The 23211-nt window shown below is 42.9% G+C and overlaps 2 protein-coding genes across 2 annotated transcripts in view; one reads left to right on the top strand and one right to left on the bottom strand.

The window, feature by feature from the left end:
- Positions 1-5840: 5840 nt before the first annotated feature.
- Positions 5841-16859, bottom strand: NKAP (NFKB activating protein). Its single transcript, XM_015427060.1, has 8 exons — positions 16538-16859; positions 13681-13761; positions 13298-13374; positions 10068-10116; positions 8793-8908; positions 8477-8552; positions 7349-7498; positions 5841-7166 (listed from the first exon to the last, which is right to left on the bottom strand). Exons 1-8 carry the CDS (start codon positions 16777-16779, stop codon positions 6992-6994), a joined length of 966 nt encoding a protein of 321 aa, XP_015282546.1. The 5' UTR covers positions 16780-16859; the 3' UTR covers positions 5841-6991.
- A 555-nt stretch (positions 16860-17414) lies between these two features.
- Positions 17415-23211, top strand: part of ZBTB33 (zinc finger and BTB domain containing 33) — a 12207-nt gene continuing 6410 nt past the window's right edge. Inside the window, exon 1 of the mRNA XM_015427044.1 lies at positions 17415-17486. Coding sequence (XP_015282530.1) covers positions 17444-17486 — 43 coding nt within the window. The 5' untranslated portion in view covers positions 17415-17443. The remainder of the gene's footprint in view (positions 17487-23211) is intronic.

Below are 23211 nucleotides of genomic sequence, written 5' to 3'. Positions count from 1 at the left end.
CAGTTTACCTCCCACAGTTAGAAAAGATGCCTTCCCACATTTATCCCCTATTTTGACATATTTATTACCTTGCTGTCCTTTCCCCTTCTTAATTAAATCAAAACAACTGTTGACCTTATAACCTTAGCTTATTTAGTTTCACTTTGAATATCTCAGAGCATCTACATGTTAATTTGCTGTTCAGTCTGCATCTATAAATTTGAAATCTAGCTTCCTTTCCAATGTATTTGACAAAGTGTGCATGCACACAAAAGCTCATACCTTGAATAAACCTTTGTTGGTCTTAAAGGTGCCACTGGACTCTAAATTTGTTATACCAGGTAAAATTATTTAACTTTTCCTGGTGCAAAATCCTGTTGTTTATTACTGCTGGGTATACAAGAGCCTTGCCTACCACAAAGCACTTGCTCTCCTCCCTGCTGAACAACCTCACAGTCCCATGCGATCTCATGCATTTGTTTTTTCTCTTTTTGGAGGGTTGAGAACAATGGCCTGGAAAAACCCAGAAATTCCCTTTGACTCTGTCTCGGAGCTCGCATATATAATAGTTGACGATGTGATCAAAAGCGCCGCGCAGGTTGTTACAGAAGAAAGTGCCGTGCCAGTTGTTACAGAAGAACAACTGAAAACAGAAGAACGACCTAAAGAGGCAGGTACTACCTTTGACATTTTTAAGAGGGTGGGAAATCCATCTGCACTGGGCACTTAGCCATGCCTTCTTCAGTTGCAGGAGCCAAACATGAAGTGAGAAACATCAAGTGGCTGATGTGCAAGGACTTCACAACACCAAGGGGGCTGCTACAGATTGAGGAATACGTGAGAGTAAGGAGAAGGGCTGGTATTTATGGACTTAGACTCACAGAATCATAGTTGGGAGGGGCCATACAGACCCAGCCTTGTTGGATGTGTGAATTCAGTCTTGGAAACTGGCTAGATGTAGGCCTGTAGCTAGTCAAAGGTACCTACAGTTTGGTGTAGTGGTTAAGTGTGCGGACTCTAATCTGGGAGAACCGGGTTTGATTCCCCACTCCTCCACTTGCACCTGCTGATGTGACCTTGGGTCAGTCACAAGCTCTGGCACAGCTGTCCTTGGAAAAGAGCAGTTTGTGTCAGAGTTCTCTCAGCCCCACCTACCTCACAGAGTGTCTGTTGTGGGGAGGGGAAGGGAAAGGCATTTGTAAGCCGCTCTGAGACTCCAAGTGAAGGGCGAGGTATAAATCCAATCTTTTCTTCTTCTTCTTCTACAAGTAGTCCCTAAAGACAAATTTTATTTGTTAAATGTTGTCAATAGTTCATATTGGCTTTGTTAAGGAACATTTCTACTTATGTAAAAGTACTTATTTACTGACGCTTTATGTTGATGATAGTAAGATGAAATACTTTTATTTTAGTTGAGAAACAAAACCCAGAAACACAAAACTGACCTAGAGTTGTTACCTCCAGGTTGGGAAATTCCTGGAGATTTGGGGGTGGATCCTGGGGAGGAGAGGGACTTCACCAGGGTACAGAGGGGGTCCACCCTCCAAAGTGACTGCTTTCTCTAGGGGAACTGACCTCTGTAGCCTGGAGATCAATTGTAATGCCAGAAGACCTCCAAGCCTCACCTGGAGGCTGGCAATCTCCGGATGATAAATGTTTGGACTCTTAGTCTAATCAAAGGTGCCACTGTTAACTGAGTAGAACAGTAGGATACAACCAACTGAAAACAATGTATCTTGCTATGAAAAAGATAAATTGTGAAACGATAGTAAAAAAGGGGAATCAGTGACGGGAAAAGCAGGGTGGGTGAAGGGGTTGGTGACACCTTCCCTTGGTGGCACCAACAAGGAGCTTTACTCCAAGGAAAGAGGGGCTCAGTCTCTTGCACTGGAGGAAGGCTTCTTACACTGGAAGGAGGTACCACCATTTGCTCAGCAGAATGGTAGAATATTACCCATCGTGTTGAAAATCAATTATAAACACGTGGTTTATGATTTGATAAATATGTGGTTTTTGGGTGATCAGCAATGCAAGCTGAATTAGATGGTTGTTTGTAATATCAAATCACCCTCTAATAATATTTTGATTTGGTTAAGGTCCAAATATTTATCATCTCGATGCATTTGGTCGCAACTTTTTGGTCAGAATGCTAAAAAGTGCGAGCTGCCTGATTTCTCATTGGACTGCACAGAGGAGACTGTCTATATTGTGCATAAACAAAAAGGCGAGACTTAGGCCCGATTCTCACTTGGATGGCAAATCAGTGTCTGCGCTGGTCCACTTTAGACTCAGCATTCACATGACTGAATAGTCCTCCATACAATATCTCACTAATGCCTAGAGAACACGTCTATATGCAGGATTTTCATTTTTTAATGGAGAACCATTCAATCACAACAAATGCCTCAGGGAGAACAAAACTTTAGCCCAGGATCAACGATCCCAAGAATACCCCTGTGGAGATCCCACGCAGACTTCCTCTCCTCCTCCCCTGCCCTTTTCCCAGCCTGCAGCTGGGTGTGCCATCGCTACATTAGATGCACAGAGTAATGTTCTTGGCCCGATGAAAGCCACTTCCAAACCTCATCGAAAAGGAAACAATGGGACTGACACCCAAGTAACTGTTAGGGTTGCCAGCCTCCAGGTGGGGCCTGGAGATCTCCCACTTTTACATCTGATCTCCAGGTGACAGAGATCAGCTCCCCTGGATAAAATGGCTGCTTTGAAGGGTGGACTCTATGGCATTTTACCATGCTGAGGCCCCTCCCCCCACCCCCACAGTCTCCAGGTATTTTCCAACCCAGACCTGGCAACCCTAGTAACTGTCTAGATTCACAGTTCCACCTCAAGGCCTGCTGATCCCAGTGAGCCTTGGGCATGCCTGACTTCCTCTGGATTGCACCCATTGTATTACAAATGGAGTTGTGCTATTACATCATAAATCAAGAATTAGACCATGAAGGTAAGAAGCTTGTCCAAAAAACCTCAGAATGACTTGTGATTATTCTGCAGACATGGGAGCTTCATAAGAGCTGGCTACACTGGATAAACTATCTAGATGAAGAAGAACTGCAGTACAGCACTAGATATCATTATCGGGTACGCTGGAGCATCCCAACCTGTAGGAAGCCCATCCCCCGAGCAACAGCAAATGTCTATTTCATCATAGAGATTTCCAAAATCAAACCGGTTGTAAGTATTCTGATTCTTTCAGCCTCTTCTCTTCTGAATATACACAGTACAAGCATTCCTAGAGTGCCTTAATAAAGATCTGTCTGATCCCTAAGCCTGGTCATTTGCAGCAATCTGATGACATCCATTTCCTTCTATAAATCTGTAAGCAACTGAAACCAAGCCCTTAATCATTTCATCTGTAGTAGCAGCAACCAAAAAAGGTTTGAATTTTGGGGAATAAAATTGATAGAAACTGAAGGGGGGGGGAGTTGATTGCAAACAGGGCTTGGATTCTCTAGAACTCCCTCTTTGTATATCAGAGCATATTATGTACCGGGTCTTCTTACCTGAGAGTATGTGGCCATTACTTTTCCAGGATTGTCAGTTTCCATGAGGACTAAAAAGCCTTGTATACCAGGGGTTTCTTGTAGTAAAATCAAACCCTTAAGATCTCATTGTGTTAACCATCTATTTTGATATCTATTGCAGACATTACCTGTTGAAGTATTCTTTGTAGTAGAGACAAACAGGTTCATACACAGGTAGATATTTTCCTGTAATTACTTAAGTGTCAAATAATTTATACTTACACTATGTTCTTGTGTATCTATCCATATTGGAACCTGCTTCATGTTTTGCTATTGATAAAATCATCTTATATCAACAGATCCAACAGGAACACAATTCCAGCTAAGTAAATCTCATGGATTTGTAATCATACTTATCAGTGGGAGTGGGGGTGGATAGAACCCCTCTCATGCAAAAAGTTCTAAACAAACAGTTTCTATTGGATCCATCCAGCTTTTCCCTTCAATTGCACTTCATTCCCTTCCTTCCTGCCATCCTAGTCCTGCATACCTTTTGTCAATGCAGGTTCTATCATCTCCAGCCTAGCCTTCTGGGGGGGGCTAATCCTCTCCGTTTCACCAGTAGAAAAGCTGGTTAGATCCAACTCTTTGATTTGCTGGAATCCGATGTGTTTTATTCCATGAAAATAACCACTGTTGCCTTTTAATGTTTACAGATGAACTTGCTGCTACTGAGAGATACAGTAACAGCAATCATTCAAGACCTTAGCAATTGTTATTTGCAACTTTCATTTACTGATATAAATAGTCCTCACCATTAAATTCACAGATGAAAGCAGAATATTTTGGTTAGGCTCCATGAGTTTAAATAATTACAGAGGGGTAACCCTGTTACAGGGTATCCTAAGCAAATCTATAACCTTTGACTTCAATGGACTTTGAAGGGTGTAACTATGCTTAGGATGGCACAATTAGTATTAGAACAATAACTAACAAAATTTATTCCACCATAAATATTTGTGAGTCAGAGCTCACTTCATCTGATGCATCATACATCCATTGCAGCTATACTTATGCTAAAGGTATTACAGATGGCTACTACATGCAATTGATTTAATGAGCTCTGACACACCAATCTTATGCTAGGATAAACAGTTAGTTTTTAAAGCACTACTGGATTCCTGAGTTTAAATAGCTCCCAACAAAATTTGGCAACTTTTCCAACTTCTCAAACCAATAATGAAATACATTTAGGAAAATGTATTAACTTTGAAATAGTCTCTCTGTGTTGAGACCCACATACTGGTTAATTCTGTGGAGAAATTGCCCCAGACTGAAACCCGCAAAAGTTACAGATAATTGCTTGGATATAAGCAAGGAAAACATCTGCGTGGAAAACTTATGTTTGGCAGATGTTAATAATCCCAAATGTTGCACACTGTTGGTTTTTATCTGCTCAGCAGCTTTTGATGCCTTTCGGCAACTTAAAAAGTTTACCTCTAGTTCTTCTATCAGAGGAAAAACCTCTTGGAGGAAAGCTTCAAATACTGCAGAGCAGACTGGTTGGATAGAGGTGACTGCTTCCTGACCTTCTATATCTGGTTATATTTCACACAGGAATTGTAAGAAATAGCAAACATTGTTTACAATGGATTAAGTTTTGGAATACAGTACCACTGCTCTCTCAAATTTCCCCATTTTGTCTTTTGTAGGCCAGGAGAGTGCAGATTTAAAGAAAAGTGGCTCAAAGATGTAATTGAAAGCAAAGTCACCCTGATGGAAACGGTCAACTTTTAGTTCAATTACACATTAAGACTTCTATTTGTCTCTGTTTTGTTCAATAAAAGTTGTTTTTATAATCAGTTTTCCATTTTTGACCTCTCCACGTTCCTCCAAATAGCTAATTCAGCTATCACACAGATAACAGAGCAGAGAAATACAAAAAGTGTTGGTTTCACAGAGGAAACACACACTCATCCTCAACCAAACACCAAAAACCAAACCAGGAAGGATGAATCCTCATGGCAGCCAGAAATCCCTGTTTACTTCACAATTTGAGCCTACGTAGGCAGAAGTAATCAAGTCCAGAATAAGCAGGAACCAGACTGAGTTTGTACATTATCAATAATGAAGTTTTTTCTACATGAAATACCTTGACTTTCAGTCCTTGTTTAAGAACTGCTCACTATCCCCCATTCCAAGGTCAACAATGAATCTTCAAATGACAACTACTGCCTTCAATGTTATTGGAAGGAGACAGTGACTTCCTTTTTCTTCTACTGGCAACATGCTAAAAAAATTCAGAGACTCGATCAGCGCTTCAGCATGGCATACCACAAATTAAGCAACATCACAACACAAAAATAACCAGGTGTACCCAAGAAAATGCTTTATTTAAAAATATACATATTTTGAGAAATAAATACTCAATTTAGCAATGAGGGAGCTATTTGGAACACACCGGTCAAAGCCCCCCCCCCCTTACCAGACTGCAGCTCCGCCCTTTGTGTTGGGGGAACTCCTGAGGTTCCCCTGAATTTCAGGAGCAGCTTGGTAAGTCATATGGGAAACTTTCAGAAGCAGTGGTGGCCCTACCCAGAAATCATGACACTCACCCACATCAACCATGATTCAGATGACTATGCATCAAGAAACAGAGTATCCAAAATAAAAATGTTAGGTTTACCCCACCATGCCACCCCTCTACACAGCAAAACATTATTTACACAATGTCAGGCAGTAAAATGGCTACTTTCTTCAAGCAGTTCTCAATTCGTAAAATTATAGACCAGGATCCCAGTATTGTATGTTAAATATATACATATATTGATTATGACAATTCCAAAGTGAGGAAACCAAATATACAGGAATCTATAAAATTAAGTCACTCTGCTCTATTAAAATAAGAACACAACAAAAGATGCTAACCAACCTCATCTGTTCTAGGGAAGAATGTTCAAGAGGGGATGCTCCTATTAAGAGCATTGCTGTTTTATTGGGCCCACGGGATTAGAGTGAATCTATTTAAGTCTCTGGTCCAATAAAATATATCACTTCAATTCCTTGTCTGTCACAGACTAGGTCCAGCATTAACCAAGAATATACTACAAGACAGCTTGTCTTTCAGAAGCCCATTTATTTTATTTTTGGTTTTGTTTTGCTGTCATGAGCTTCAGCTACTGTGCTGTTCGAATTTTAAGAAAGGTGTCATTTCTCCAGCAGTGAGCAAAATATCCAGCCATGGCAGTATATCTCACCACCTTCCTGGCAATATTTTGGTAAATTTTGCATGGCGACACACCTTCCTCATCTTGTTTCCTGTAGGTCCACATCATTCTTTGATTTCCAGTGCTCTGCAAGCTGATGAACAGGTCATCCAAGCCAATCTGTCAAGGTGTTTAACTGGCACACAGAAATTGACCCCAAAATTTGGGCAGCTTTACTGGACAAATTGTTTGCAAATCACCATAGCAGGTGAGTTTCACCAATGTCAATGCAAGCTTGTTCTCTATCAAGAGGAAGCCAACAGCTCATTTGTCATCTTTACCCTTCGTTTTTCTGTATACCATCTCCCGGAAGCTTGCTAAGATCTTGTTCTCTCTCTTCCGCCTCTCCTCCTGGTTGAAGGATGCTAGGGCTCTCTTCTCATCCGCACTGTAGATCTGGTTCTCTTTACGGAGACGCACGGCTTCCATTCTCCGATGCCTTAGGAGAAACACAACGCTCATCAAAATCCAACCAACGTTCAACCTTGCCTGCTGTGCAACTAGCTATGGAGGACTTTCTTCTCTACAACACCAATTTTTATTAAGCTCCTCCACCCCAATGTGTAATAGCCAAGGAAAAGATATTTTCTACAGTAAAACAGACCTCATCAGAACACCCACCTGCTGCCACTCATTACGTAGCCAGACTTTTCAAATGATGCAATCTCTTCACTGGTTAGGCCAATTTCACCTCTCCGAGGGATGCGTTTCCCAGCTTTTACATACTCTGCCATGGCAGCACCTTCACCAGGGAGCAAGGCATGTCCATAGCTTTAAGAGACAGAGAGAATGCAATCCCAAATGTAAGTATAGCTCCTTCCAAAAAGCACTGAAGCAACCTGCTAAATCTACATAGGGTCTATTTACAATCAGGCAGTCCAGACCGGAACCATTTACACAATGCAAATGTAAGCAAAGGCTGCAAAGAAATGCATGGTTTTAAGGAAAAGGTTCCAGCACACACAGAATGTGCCATACAAAGAACCCCAAATCAGTGAGAGACACCTAAACCATGGATCCCATCTCTGATCTTCTGCTGCCACATTGTACTTTCCCCCCATGTCCCTGCCTTCTTAGGTGGACACAGTAAAAGACAACAGGCTTTCCCCCACCACTGTCCAAATCCTTTGGCTCCTTTCTCCCACCCTACTTTCTCCTTCGTTTTAAAGCTGTTTTGCCTTGGCAAGACCAAGTATACATCCAAGATGGACAACACTAGCCCATTGTACATTCCCTGCACCTGTTCTGTGGATTCTCTCTTGTACTCCATAGACTCCCTCACGTGTTTCTAAAAGAGGTGCAAGTCTTCCAGTCCCAGCACAGGTCTTCTCAGTACAAACAGCAGCTGCAATATCACAGTGCAGAGCAGCTTTCAAAAGGCTGCAGAACAGTGCTCTTTCGAATTGCTAGTGCGTGGATCAGGCTCTGATTGGCCAGTTGACTATAACTTCAATCCATGCTGTCCACCCATGAAATGAGCCATATTCTTGGATGATGCAGTGGCTAAGAGAATGAGCCGGGAAGTCTCCAAATCAAATCACAGTCTAGTCAAGCAAACAACCCAGCTGGCCCAATGGAAGCTGTAATTCTTTCAATCTCATCTTTCATTAATAATATGAGGGATGACATCAAATTAAGATTGCCAAAATGACGTTACACTCAAGAGTACTATGCACATGATGTATCACAGCTGGATTCATACTTTGAAATCTTGGGATTTCAGCCACCCACACAAGGTACTGCACTTACTTCAAAGGTCGGTCATCTTGAGAAGCATGAGTAATGGGAGCTTCAGGTCCTATGAAATCCACACCATCTGTGTTTTCTGCAGCACAGAGAGAAAAATAAGCTAGCACAAAGCCTTCTGCTTTCCATAAAGCATGTATAAAAAAACCCTCTTTAGCATAAGTGTACATTTTGCTCCACAATATCTGTGGCCTTGCAAACAGAGCACTTCAAAGCTCATGGCTGTCCACAACCCTTCAGTTTAGTGGAGAACACCGTCACAAAGAAGGTTACCAATTGGAATAGTTTTTTGCCAGGTATGAAGAGCAAACCTACTTACTTGATCTCTCAATCCAGAGCTCATCCCCTTTCAGTGCTTCGTCATCAGAATCTTCACTGCTTGAATCACTGGAGTCTTTCCTGTTCTTCTTAGACTTCTTTTTCTTAGACTTCTTTCTGTTGAAAAGTGAGATAGGGTAAGTTTGCAATTCAAAATGGGGGTGAAAATGTTGCTAAGAACAAGTGAAATGGTTTGGTCTGTTATCTCCGCAAAGTGATTAACACAGCCAATCAGCAGGCTACAGGAAAATAAAGCAACAAGATTTCTATAGGAAGTCAACTACTCCCTAAGATTTATAATAATAATCATCTTTCAATTTATTAATCGCTCAATCCTGCAGAGCTTGCTGGCTCTGAGCGATTTACAGTTACTCATTTACGCGGGACTAACTGATTTATGGGGGTAAGGGAGGACAACATATATCTTATTTAAATCACACACATTCACAGTCGGCGAGGGTTTGTCCAGCTGCAGGGTCAGACATGTTCCGTTGGCATATTCACTTCAACTGGGCTAGATGACATCAGCTTCTCCAGGTCTTGCAGCGCCACACTGCCACTGCCTGGCTGGAAAGGCCCATTACAGGCTTCTCGGAGTCGAAGCGATTTTTCTTAGGCTTTCAATCTTGCGAGCTGAGCATTCCGGTCGCTGGCTAACACCGCCCCCACCAGGGGGGGAGGGGTTGGTGTGCCCACCCTCTCTAAGGAGTGGTACCCATTTTATCTACTCGCCGAAGCTTTCGAACCGCTGGGTGGATGGCGAGCTAGGGACAAGGCTGGTAGCTCACACCAACACGGGGCTAGAACTGACAGCCGTACTGTTCAGCTCAGATGTTACTAACCAGAGGATAAATCTGGTTATTTATGCATACAGAACACAGCATGCAGCAAAAGGAGAACCTGGACCATCCACCCTGAAGCCTGTGAGATGATTATTATAAGAAACATAGAAACTTAGCACTCCCATCTTTCTAAGCCCCTTAATTATAGTCCCCTTCCATACTCCCATGCCATTCATTATAACAACTTTGACCAGAATGTTGATATAACTGGTAATGGTATGCATTGTACAACGGAAAAGGAGGAAAGAAACAATACAAAAAGGGGTAGATGAGAGCAGAATTTGTAAACAGATCTCTTTGAGACACAGAGATTTTGGCTTTTCTGATGGGCAGATGAAGAAACAGCTACTGCTGATTCTGCTGCAACAGAGCACGACACAGACCCAAAATGACAGAGAGTGTAATACAAGATTTTAGAAAATGGTTTTACTTACTTTCTGTGCTTCTTTTTCTTCTTCTTGGCTTTCTTTTTTTCTTCCTCATCTGAAATGTCAACCAGAAAAGAAAAAAATAATAAAGGAAGGGAAAAGGCATAAAATATTTCAGGGCAAGCAGAATGGAGAATTTCACCAGTGAATGCCAATTATACACATGCTGGTCTGCTGATCAGTGAATTTTATCCTTAGAAACTCACAAACATGTCTGGACATACACAAAAGGCTCAGACTTCAGTATGCTGTAGTTTGCAGTTAACTAAGAGCATGCATGCCTATACTAAAAAAGCATACACTGTCTGAAACTGTTTTTTAAATGCCAAAGTTTCCACCCAAGGAACTGTAATTCTGTAAGTTATAGATCTCTGCCAGAGAATCTGCATGAGTCTCAAGGAACTCCTGTTCCCAGAGTCACTTAAAAGCCACAGCAGCTAAACATTTTCAGCATAGATCACCCTTTACAGGTCACTAGCTTCATCCTATTCATGTTTGCTCTTAAATAAAAGTCCAAGTTTAATGAAACCAGGGTCTCAAAACAGATGAGATGTTGGGAGATCTGTGAACGCTGCTAGCATTCATGCCTTTATAAAAATCAGGAGCAAGGGCTCCCAATTTGATCAGGGACCACTACTTGAGGGGAGGGAGGAGTTTATTTACAAAATCTATATCCCAACTTTTGGCCCAATAAGGGCCACCAAGGTGGCTAATAATTAAAAGCAGAGTATTATAAAACATGTTATAAAATCAACAAAAATCAAAAATAAAATACATTTATAACAATATAGAAGCAGCAATTAAGACCTAGGTCAGGGGAGGGAGCAACAAACAGAACCAAAAAAATAAATATGCCTCCTCCCCACATTTCCCCTGAGACAGCCCTTGGGAGCTGTGTTTATAAGCTTCCAACACCATGTATCTTTGACTTATGCTATTGCAGTACTACACTATAGTGAGCACGAGAGCAAGACAATGGCTACGAAAATAAGATATTATCCAATGCAGTTCACCTCCAGCAGATCTCAGGGTCTATTGGAGCAATACTCATATATTGTACAGTTAGAATATGATTTATCTATCCTTATCCAGATCTCTTAGTGATGCAACAGAGGTCCTGAAGCCTGGATGCTGTGATTAAGTAGCTGAGTGAACAAACTGAAACTAAACTCTGAAAAGACAGAGATAATGTTCAGAGATCTCAAAGAACATTGTGCTCCCCACTTCTGATGGGAGTTCAGGTGACCATTGCTGATTCAGTTAAGAGCTCTGAAGTTATTTATACTGAACCCAACATTATTGTTGGTCAAGCAAGTTAATGCAGCTGCAAAAAATGCTTTCCTCCAACTCAACCTAACCCATAAGATGGTCCCTTTCCTTGAAAAGGCTGATATGGCCACCAGGACTCATGCCACAGTCACATGGAGACTACAGTAATGCACTGCACAGTGGTCTGCCTTAAAATCAACTTGGAAACTTACTTGCATTCAGCACTCACTGTTGGCTGCCCATCAGTTATTGGGCTCAATTTAAGGTATTCACTGTCACACACAAAGGCCTTCAAGGCCTTGGTCCCTCATATCTGTGGGACTACCTCTCCCCCTATGCTCTGCCATGACAGCTTCACCCATCTGTGCAGGGCCTTCCGCAGGTGTCAACCTGCAAATGTGCAAAACCAACAACTGCCCATACACAGGTGTTCTCCACTGTGGCTCCACCTTATGGAACGGCCTCTCTGAGGAGGTCGGGAAGGCTCCCACTCTCCTGGATTTCCACGAACCATGCAAAACTCAATTATTCAAGAGGGTTTTTCTATGCAGGTAGCACTGTGCCAAATGGTTCACAAAGATACTTGGATAATTGTTTAGGAACTGTTGCCTATACTATTATGTATAGCTTGCTGTTAAGTAGGACCCCGCTATTTAATTTGCATCATTTAATAGGTCATGTTAACACTTATGCTTTACTTCAGCTCCATTTTTAGATTTCTGGTTGGTTCCAGATTTCTACAATCCTAATCCTAGGACAGTGTTTACTGAGTGTCCCATCCTGTTGATTGTATCGACTGTGTGATCCGCTTGAGGCCCAGTGAGAAAGGCAGTCTATAAACAACGTAAATAAAAATAAAAAGAATAAGCACTACTAAAAAAAATTATAGGACCAGTTATTGCTCACGTAAATTGTAGACAAAGGAAAAAAATAAGATCCCTTTTATGGACACATTCCAAAAGAAAAAAAATCTTATCACAAAGAGCAAATTAAGTAAGATTCCCATACACAAGAGGCAAACCTCATACTAGAGGCAGACATTCCACACAATTAGCACACACATACGTGAAAGAGCTTTTCTTTTCTTCTTCTTCTTTTTTTTCTTCTTCTTCTCCTCTGAAAGACATTTGAAAAGAGTATTTTATAATTAAGTCAAACAGTTCATTCTAATAATGTTATTCTTTGGGTTGCCAGTTCCAGACTCAGGAAAAGAAACTGTGACATACAAGACATTGGTTTGGGGCCAACCAAGTTTTCTGCTGCTGCAAAAGGGGGGGGGGAATCCCCCTTTGATTCTCCCAAAAGGCTATGTTGTGCATCATGAGGCCTGCTTGGACAAAAGACATGAGGGATGGGGGATGTAATAAGGAGGGTAATCAGATGAGATTGAGTGAGAAAGTTGGCTGGAGCCAAGCCATTATTACTGCCCTAGATGCAGAAACTCACTCATATAAGACGAAACTAGATTCTTGCTTTCCACAAATGGCAGTAGAGAACAGGTGAATTTTTCATATTTTGTTTTACTTCATGTACATCCCACTTTTATCCAAAATGGAAACCCAAAGCCGCTCACATCATTCTCCTCTCCTCCATTTTATCGTCACAACAACCCTATGAGTTAGGTTGAGCTGAGAAGGTGTGACTGGTCCAATGGTTACCCAGAAGCTTCCATGGCAGAGCAGGGATTTGAACCTGGGTCTCACAGGCCCCAGCCCAACACTCTAACCACCACAACACCCTGGCTGTCTTCTGAATGAACCTATGGAGTACAAGGCTGGGAGATGCCATTCCTAAATAAAGTATCCAAAACTGTTAAGGCAACAGGAGTTCTCCTGGATCAAGCACTGATGATGGAACTTGTTTTTGTGATTCCATTTGTAAAATCACAGTGCTAAGAAGGTAAGGTTACTCAGTGCCTCACAAATATTACTGATGTTTTATAACAATCTTTAATCAACTGAGAATACCTTCTGAACTGGAATCAGAAGAGCTGCTTTTTTTAGATACTCCATCTTCATCTTCTACTGGGGTATGTTCATCAGAACTAGGTTCAAAAACAGAACACAATCAGTATTTGATTTGCACAGATAAAACATAATAGACACAATCGCTGCAAAAATCATATAGCAAATATCAATTAATTACTTAAGTGGGTGTTCTGATAAATAGATGAGTATGCTGGGTTCTAAACTGTCAACATGTTTTTGGATCAGGACTAGTTTGAGATGGAGAATTACACTTAAAAATGTAAGAGAACAAAAGCAAAATGTAAAATGTATTTCACATTATTGTTATGGAAAAGAAGTATACAAGAGAAAAGGAAACCAAGATTAAAATCAACAGTACTTACTCTGGGTCTGGAACCTTTGGTGACAATCCCCAAACTTCAGGTGCTCCAAGTTCACCTATTCTCTCTCTCTCATTTAACCTCCTGTAAAAGATACATCTCTGTTAAAACCCAGAACACTGTATTATGTATATAAGAACACAACATAGGCTTACAAATCACAGGCATGCAATAATGCTTTAAAATATCTATGCTACAAAGCTAAATATAAGATGCATGTTTCCCACTGGAGTTCTATGTCTATTTATTGATAGAATGTTTTTTCTTTCTGTTTTAATTTCCTTTCAGCTGTCCTACAGCAGATCTGAACCCAAGCAACCATCAGTTAAGCCTCTGGCACCACACTTAGGGCAGCTTCGTCCCACTACAATCACTATTAACCCAATCCTACCTTATGTCTATTCAGACACAAGTCCTGCTGAATACAACACAATTTACCAGCAAGTAAATGCATATAGAACAGCAGCTCAAGATCAAAGCCAATCTGAGCATGAGCACAATAGCTGAAGTCATCTTGTACAACACAGCCTAGACCTGCAGCTCTTAGAACCCAAGAAATAACCTTCTGCCTATGAAGGTAGCACAAGGATAAGGAAACCTTGGAGAGAGGCTGGAATATTGATGGTTTTGGTGTACTGGGGAGAGGAGGCCAGTGTCAGCCCAAGTGTTTTTATGTCTTTAAATTGCCTGGGGTATAGGTTGCCACTTTACTGTTACTTCATTTTCAGGCTAAGCAAGCATAACACCATTCACAGTTATAAGGAGAAGAGGAAATCTGATACTGCAGAAAATCTCTCATTTACTGGTCACAGAAAATAATACTATATAATGTTCACAAACATAAAGCACAGAGTCTTGAATGATAATCTGGCATTATAAAAAGGACTGTATCCAGCAGCTGGCTTTGAGGGCTCTCCCCCTGCCCAAATGAAAGAAACACGTTAAGTTTAATATGAAAGACATTCAGTTTTACAAACAAGGGGCTTTTGAAGATCATTTTTGTGCTTTAAGAGAAGCGTGACCCAAAGAAAGAAGCAGAGGAAGCTTTTCCTAACATTGGTTCAGCATAGTGTAGTAGTTAGAGCATCAGTCTAGAACCTAAGTTTAAAACCTCAGCCATGAAGCTCACTGGGTGAACTTGGGCCAGTCATTGTCTCAGTCAAACCTATCCTCACAGGATTGATAAAGTGATAAAAATGCAGAAGGGAAGAGACAGTGGATCACGTATGAGGCCATAAGCTTTTGGAGATAGGAGGTGCATAAAAGTATATAAGTACACAGGCAGAAAAAGTTTACCTGTTGCCAAGCTGTCGATCAAGGAATGTGAAAAGAATGAGTAAGGATTTATTTAATTGCTTGTTCTGCTACTTTGGGAATAATTTTGTTGTTGGAATGCTGGGCAAAATACAATAAAAATTAAAATATTTCAGCAAGATCTCTGTCCAGGCATACTGGAAGGGTGCCTGGTGTATGCCTGCTTTCCTTCTGGTCTCACTGATGGGAAGGGAACTCCCTCCAGAGCTAGACAGAGTGGAGAGATTCTGATAGCTTCAAAAATTACATCTGGGGGCTGGATGAAAGGTGTGTGTGCAGGGGAAAGTTGGAAGCCATCAGCCTGTAGGCTGAGTATCTACTCTGAGGCCCAGAGTAATGGCAAAGCCCAGCAAAGGCTGCGGTCACACGCAACATTAGCCACGCAAGAGATACGGAAGACAAGCGGAGTTTCCGGTCGCGATCTCACCAGCACATCTGGGAAGCGTAGTGCTTCCGTGGCACAACTGAGGCTTCCTGCCGAAAAAGCGCAGCAAAAAACTAGTACCTTGGAGGTACTAGTTTCCAGAAACTGCGGGGCAAGGGCGGGCGTCTGATCGCGTTTCCGGTGGTATCCGGCGCCCGCCCATGTCCCCTTGCGGAAAAGGGTTTTTTTCCCCCACGTCTCCGTGGATGCGCACACGCACCCAACGGAGCATGCGCATTCGTAGTGTACACAAAAAAAGAAAACCAGTTCGCCGCGCCGCGCGCTTCTTCATTGCGCGCAGGCGTGTGTTGTGATCGGCACCTCTCCCTTGCCATGGAACCTCCACAGTACCTCCACAGAACCTCCACAGTAGGTCTGATCGCTTTACTGCATGTTAGTTTGCCCCGGGGCAAACAGCCACACTTCTCCTCTGCAGTTTCCTGTCCGTGTGGCAGGGGCCAAAGAGTACTGAGAGCAGAAGCATTTAATGTTCAGTGTAGTATAAAACAAAGACCATCCCAAGCTTCTTCTAGGTATCTAGAGCTGCCCTGCTAATAAAGGCCGTGCAAGAGCCAGCATGGCAGCAGGTGCAACTGACCAATGCCTGATTATTAGGTCCCTCATCTCCCAGTTCAAACATTAAGATTGGGTCAAGAGCCCAATCACTCTTAGCCAGAACTAACCTACCTCACAAGGTTGTTGCCAGGATTTAGGGTGTGTGACGTGCACATATAGATCCCACTAAAGGAATGAAGTGGGAGGCAGGCCTTTTCAGTAGTGTGTCTTTCTTTCAGTGCCTAATGGCTCTGAAACAGAATATTTTAGGACTTTATTTAGGACTAACAGTCCAGCAATAGTAGAGTCTTCTTTTCATACTGTCTATTCTAGAAACGAAAATATTTGCTCAGAATAATGAGCTTGGTAAACTTACGTTTGAAAATGTTCTCTCTAGATGCAATGCATTTGTTAATGCAAGTATTAAAGGTTCCTATATAACTTATTTTTGAACTCTCAGTTTGAATCTATGGCCTCTGACCCTACCCTCTTTCTTGGCTTGGCCCTCCCCCCAACTGAGAATAAGCTGCCCCTGGGAGCACTGGGAAAACGGGACTTCTCACTCGCCTCTGTCGCAGCGATTCCTCCTGCTCCTTGCCATAATGCTCCGGCCCATGTCGGTGGCTAAAGTGGTGTGGAGGACCAAGACGCTGCCTGAAGCCATTGCGCTCGCGGGACCGAGACCTAGAGCGGGACCTCCTGCTACTCCGGCTAGACCTTGGCGGGGAAGGGCTGGCCGAGGCAGCGGCCCGTCCCCGCCGAGAGGAGGGAGACGCCGCTGGGCTCCTCGACCGCGACACCGGAGCCATCGTTTGGCAATCCTCCTCTCGCTCTTCAAAGTTGTAAGAGCCTCTAAAGCCAACTAGGCCACGGTGACTTCCGGATACGTACAGACTCACAACACTATTTTTCCTTCCGGGGGGGTTAACGTCACTTCCTTTCTAGACCCAGCAACCGTTATCACAGCTCCACTTCCGGTTCTTTGAAACCTATGTTCCCATGGCGACGGGGGGAAAAGTTAGAGTAGCGCGCAGTCCCCACTCTCTGTTTGCATCGGAACGTCGCTTAAATGAGACTGAGAGAGAATTTTTTTTTTTGAGATTTCTATGAAAATGGGCTATGGAAAAGCTCAATTATCCATGGCGCTCTCTATCTGTACACTGCACTCATTCGTCGGCCCGCAAATTAAATCTGGAATTGCTCCTATTGCTTCGTCAGGTGTGTAACGGTTCCAAACGGAATGGAAACGCAAAGGAACGTGTATAGGTATTCCTTTCCCGCTCCCTCACTTCCTGTCCGCTCCTAAACTCCTCCGGCGATCTTGGGTTAAACCACTAAAGTCTCCCATCTCTGTAGCTTCTCTCTACATCCGGGTGTGTCACATTATATTGCTCATGTTGCAACAAAGCTGCTCTGAATGGGTTCCTAGAGGCGGTTCCTTTGTGCTTGGATGGGCTGCAGCCCCTGGAGACGATGGAGCCTGGCGCCATGACCGAGGCGGGAGGCAAGACTCCAGGTAAGGGCATCCCACCCTCCCTCCCGGCCATTCAACTGGCCCTGTTCCACGGAGATGTAACTAAGGAGCTCCACCAGTTACTGAAAACGGAAAGGCGGGGAGAGAGTTTTGTTGCGGCTTCTTTGATCCAGTACCTTTGGATCAATGGGAAAGCCCGAAGGGCCTTGGCACGAGTTCCTTGCGCTGGTCTCTCTTTTGCGGAGCAAAGGTCCTGTGAGTCCCGTTATCTTCTGCAGCGCTCGCTACATTCTCCCCGAGAGGATTCCTCTGATGTTCTGAGGCTCTGATTAGGATAATGTGGAATAAAGACAGTTCTTTCAGTGCAAGGAGCATTTCCGTTAATGTTTTAACGCGTTTAGTAAATAGCCAGAAATGGTCCACGCGTTTACAAAGGAAGTTCTCTCACTGAATTACAAAAAAAATGGCAATATTATTTCAAAGCTAAAAGCGTAAAAAGGGATTTTGTGTGTGTGTGATCCATAAAAACACTTCAGGTGATCTTTGGAGTTTCGTGATCTTTGGAGACTTGAACTTAAAAGTGTCTGTACTGGTTTGAATGTTATGAAGATTTAGTGCTTGATTCCTTGTGCTGTAATTGCTTAGCATTTATATAGCGTGTTACACAGTTCTGAGTGCTTCAGAAGTACATTAGCCTGTTGCAATCTTTACATCACCCTTGTAAAGGGAAGCTAGTGTAGAGATGGGAGTTTTAGGCTGAAAGACAGAAAGTATGGCTTGGCTATATAGCTACCTATTAAATCACAGCTGAGATGAAGTTTGAACCAGGACCTCTTAGCTACTAGGGTCCTCGAACTCACAGTTGGTTTTATACCCCAGTTGTAAGCAACTTCCAAGAAGTATTTTTCATCTAAGGATTAACCGTGTTCATTTTTAGCTGAGACATTTTTGCAAGTGTTAATTGCCCTGTCCCCAATTTTGTGTGAGATGAGGAATCATCACTCGAGGCAACCAAGCACTACATTTGAAACCTGTTTTACTGGGCTAGTATTAGGTATGATGTAAGTACTGTCCTGTTTTCAGAACAACCAGTAGAGCTACTTGTTGTGGAGTCACAGATTGTGAAACAGTCTTAACAAGCTCTACCACCACTTTTTCCTCCCTTAACAGGGAACTTTAACTACCAAGAGCACCAGTGAAAGGTGTTGGGGATAGGGAGGAATATTGGAAATGTTTGTCCAGGCTGAGGAAGTGATCAGGCAAGCTAAAAGTGGCAGTTCTCATCCATTACTACTTCTGCAACAGAACAAACTTTGTCCAGTGGCACCTTTCTAACCAAAAAAAGTTTTATTCAAGGTGAAGGCTTTTATGTGCATGCATACTTCTTCAGCTACAATCAAATGGAAATTACTAGTCCATACATATAGGTAGTGAGTGAGCAGTAAATTAGCACACAGCATAATGAAGATGTTTCACAGATTCAAGGACCAAACAGATTTATATGGTTACCATTTGTTTGGGTTTAATTTCATGGGAAAACATAGTGAAGGAAATAAATATGTCAGAGTTGGAGATTTGGGCAGATGTATCCTTAATTGTGTGGAATGCTGAGAGTAATTAACTGAGACTCTGCCATTATACTCCATCCGTCTCCTCTCAAGCATGGAGATGATTTTACAGCATCATCTTCTTCTTCTTTGAAGTGGGGCGATTGGCTGTGTAGAGTTATCTCCCTGGCTGTGTAGAGTTATCTCCCCTGTCCCCGGACCTAAGAAATACATTCCAGTCTACCATTGCAAATTATATTACATTCTACTACTCATTACGTTACATTACAATCTACTGATCTATTATTCCAGATAAGAAATAAAATAAGGAGGCTGTCTGGCCCTTTTGGGGGGATGTAAGGGCTAAATGAGGTTAGCATATGTAGTGAGATAATAAACCGATATCCCTGTTAAATCCTGAGGATTCCATTGTTCTGAGTGTTGTAATAACTTGCAACTCAGCAATTCCTCTTTCTAGTCTGTTCCTGAAGTTCCTGGATCTACCTCTGCAAAAAATCACATAAGCAGCCTTAATCCCAAGGTCTCTAAGGGTGTAGAGCTGAGAATGAGAAAAACCTTGGAATACCTGGATGGTGATGTGAAAGAGACTTGGGCTTGGAAACAAAAATACATTTGAACAAAGGATGCCAACAGCTTCCATAAATAATGGATTTTTTCTTTATATTGCGACATGGTACCTAGCACCCACATGGTCAGAATTTTTGTATTGTTTGCTTAGGAGTGGATTCACAAACTGCAGAAGTAGTCCTTGAGAATAAGGAGCTCTGCTGCATTGGTGCTAATTACAGAAAAGCAAGGGACAGTAGAGACAACAAGTGAGTGGCATAAAATGGACTTAGGTTGCATTTTACCAGAAGATGTAATGATGGTTCATTAGCTCAGATGGCATTAGGAGATCAGACATGTTTGGGGAGCTGTAAACAATAGTTGTTAGGTGTTTAAATTTATTATGTGTGTTGTATATGACACATTTTTCTCATGAGCTGCTTTGGAGACTTGAGCCAGTGTGGTCTGGGGAGACTCCAGTTCAAATCCCTGCATGCCATAAAACTTATTGAGTGATCTTGGGCCATTCAGTCTCAGCATAACCCACCTTACAGGGCTGTTGTGAAGATAAAATGGGCAGGTTACCAAAGTATGCCTTAGCTCTTGGAAACAAGGACTGGATGAAAATACATTAAATAATAAAATCCTGTTAAAGCATCAAATAGATCAATAAATGATGAGTCCCCTATGTTCAGAGGCAGTGCCTCTGAACACCAGCTCAACACCAACTAATAAAAGGTAAAAGCAAGAGAAGGCTCATTCTCCGTTTATGCATTTCCTGGAGGCATGTAGTTGTTCTTACATTCTCAGATCTAAACACACTTACTAGAGAGTGAGTCCATTGACCTCAGTTTCTGAGTAAGTGGGGCTGGCAGTCAGTGCTCCCTCTAAGCTGTGGAGTCTTGTGAGCAAATATTCTACTTTGTGAGCTGCTGGCATTAAAGTTGTGAGCAAGCAATTTGGCTACTGCATAAATTAGTTTGCTCTGGAGCCATCCTTCCTGAGCTAAGACAAAAATGTGTGAGCCAGAGGCTAAAAAACTGTGAGCTAGCTCACTCTAACTCAGCATCACTGCGCAATGCAATGTCACAATTTTTTGGTCAGTTGCTTGAAAGCCCACACTTGCTTTTTGCTATGACAATATTTCAAGGATTGGTCTCTGGTTCCAGTTCTCCGGAGAACACCACAAAGCACTTTCAGAATTCAGTAAAGAACTCAACGACTATGAATTCTCCAGGGCTGCTAGAAGGGAAGCTACATTTGCAAGCCAAGCAGTGAGTCATTTCAGATGAACAAGTCTTCTGAATAGGTGCTGTCAACCTACTCAAGACTGAATGTCAGTAGGAGATTAAGCTGAATAGAGACTTCTGCTTCCTGGGCCATTACACCAATGTGTTTTCAGTCAATCAACATCTTTTTGACGTGCTAAGTATAAGTTGATTGTAAGACCCTAAGTTAATTTATTTTTATGTATTCAAAACATTAATTAGGTGCCTCTATCTCTTATAGAACACAACACGGTTTACAGTATAAATAAAACATTATTGAAAAACCCAATTTAAAAAGTCAACAATTTTAAAAACTCCAATTAGGACTGCCAATAATTAAAACTAAATAAGTCAAATGCCATCCTAAAAAAACCTATCTAACTGCCTCCTTAAGATCAATAAAGAGGAGGCTGGGTGCACCTCCCTGGGGAGATTGTTCCATAATTGTTGGGCTGCCACCAAAAAGGACGTCTCTTTCAGTGACTTCAAAAGAAAATTAAAGCATATAACATCTATACTGAACCAGTGTTATCTGCTGTGTCATACTACCTTTGTTGAGGCTGAAAGCATCTGTCTAGAGTAAAATGCAAGGCAAAAGGGTATCCAAGGTCCCGGTCACACGGGATACTGCGTCGCTGAAGGGAGACAAATTTGAGCCAGAGCAAAATGAACCACGGTAGTGTGATCCGACGTGCCCCCATGGCTCCGTGCTCCAGTCTTTGGCAGGCGATCAGATGTAGCTCGGCAAAATGGACGTTGCATGTTTGTGCGCATGTGTGGAACGGGGAATGGCGCTGGCTGCGACGGGCTACCAGCGCTTCCCCAATCAGACACCTGGAGTTGCTGCGCGTCATCCGAAAGGTAGTGCTCTGTTGCCAGTACCTTTTCAATGTGTGTTTTCGGGCCGAAGGGACGGATTGGGGACGGATGCGTGACGCTTCCTAAATGTTGCAGTATGATCGCGCCCATTTGATGCGCCAACCCATCCGTTTCGCGGGGCAAATCCTCCCGTGTGACCGGGGCCCAAATTACTTTTTCGGTTTCATGCTTTTGTATTGACATCCTGCAGCTCAGTCAGTAATTCCAATTCTATTTATTTATTTACAAAATACATATCCTGCCTCTGTGCCCTTATAAGGGCCACCAAGGTGGCTAATAATTCATGATAAAATGACATTATAAAGCCATTAAAATTACCCTTCCTCCCAAATATACATCATTTAAAGAACTTTAAAAGTTTTAAAAGAACACTTAAAATACATACACAAGTTAAATTAATTAGCTGCAACATATTGCTTCTAAAAGGGCAATACTTTTTAAATATAATCTGCTGCACTGAAATTATTTTCAGTGGTTTCCGGAATAAGCCTGTTTGAGCAACTTGCTTCACACATCCCACTTACTTCAGAGTAGTCCTCTTAAAGGCCATTGTAGCATTTTTACCCTGGTATGTTGCCAACATAAATTTGCAGAGAGGTTAAATGATTGTAGCTACATTTCTAAAGACCCTTTCCGGATAATAAGCCCCTCTGAATAAAATAGGGCTTGTTTAAGGCAAGCCTTATTTAGAAGGCACGGAACGTCGATTTGTACAGCACATATAATGGAAGGTTTATTTTTAAAAAGTGTTCTGAGGAATCTCTATATCCCGCCTTTCTCTCCTTATTTAAAACGGGGGCTTGAAACAAGACAGGAGGAGCAGTGATTTAAAATTGTTCTCACGCAATCCTTTGCCGGTCGTTACGTCGTTACACAGATGTCATTTGTCAAGAAACCGTGCCTAAGCACTATCATATTAATGCTGGGGGGGGGGAGAGAGAAAATAAAATAAGCAACACTAGGTGCGAGCCTTAGACACGCGTGGCGCAAGGCCTTGCTTTCCTTTCACAGGCGGGAGGCTCGCTCGGGTATTTCCGTGCACCTCCGGCTTTCCAGGCGTCTGGAGTTCTATCATGGCGGAAATGTCCGAAGTGCGCCTCGTGCACTCGGGTCTGCTCTCGAAAAGGACCGAGAGCCGGCTTTTTCTCACCCTCGTGCCGAGCGATCCCGAGCAGAGCCGAGCGCTGCCCGAGTCACGGCTGCAAAGCGCCGCGGCATCCGGGCGGGGGAGGGGGGCGTTCGGCGAGAGCGAGTAGGTGAGCGGCCGGCCTCGTTGCGTGGCGGAAGGAGCGTGGCTGGCAGCTGGAGGAGCCGAGGTAACGGGCCTGTTTGGTCCTCCCTGCGCCGTCCCGGGTGGGGCCCCGAAGCCGCGGGCCGGTCTTGCTCATCACACGGGCCGGAAGCGTCGGCGCTCTGACCTCGCCTCCTTTGTGCGGCCGCCCGTTCCTATCGCCCCCCCCCCCTCAGCTTCTTCAGAGGGGGGCGCGGCAGGCGGGGGGCGCAGAG

Source organism: Gekko japonicus, unplaced genomic scaffold (genome assembly GCF_001447785.1).
Source record: "Gekko japonicus isolate JY-2015 unplaced genomic scaffold, Gekko_japonicus_V1.1 scaffold425, whole genome shotgun sequence".
Lineage (NCBI taxonomy): Eukaryota > Metazoa > Chordata > Lepidosauria > Squamata > Gekkonidae > Gekko > Gekko japonicus.
The sequence above is the reverse complement of the archived record's forward strand: the minus strand, read 5'-3'. Positions and strand labels throughout refer to the sequence as shown.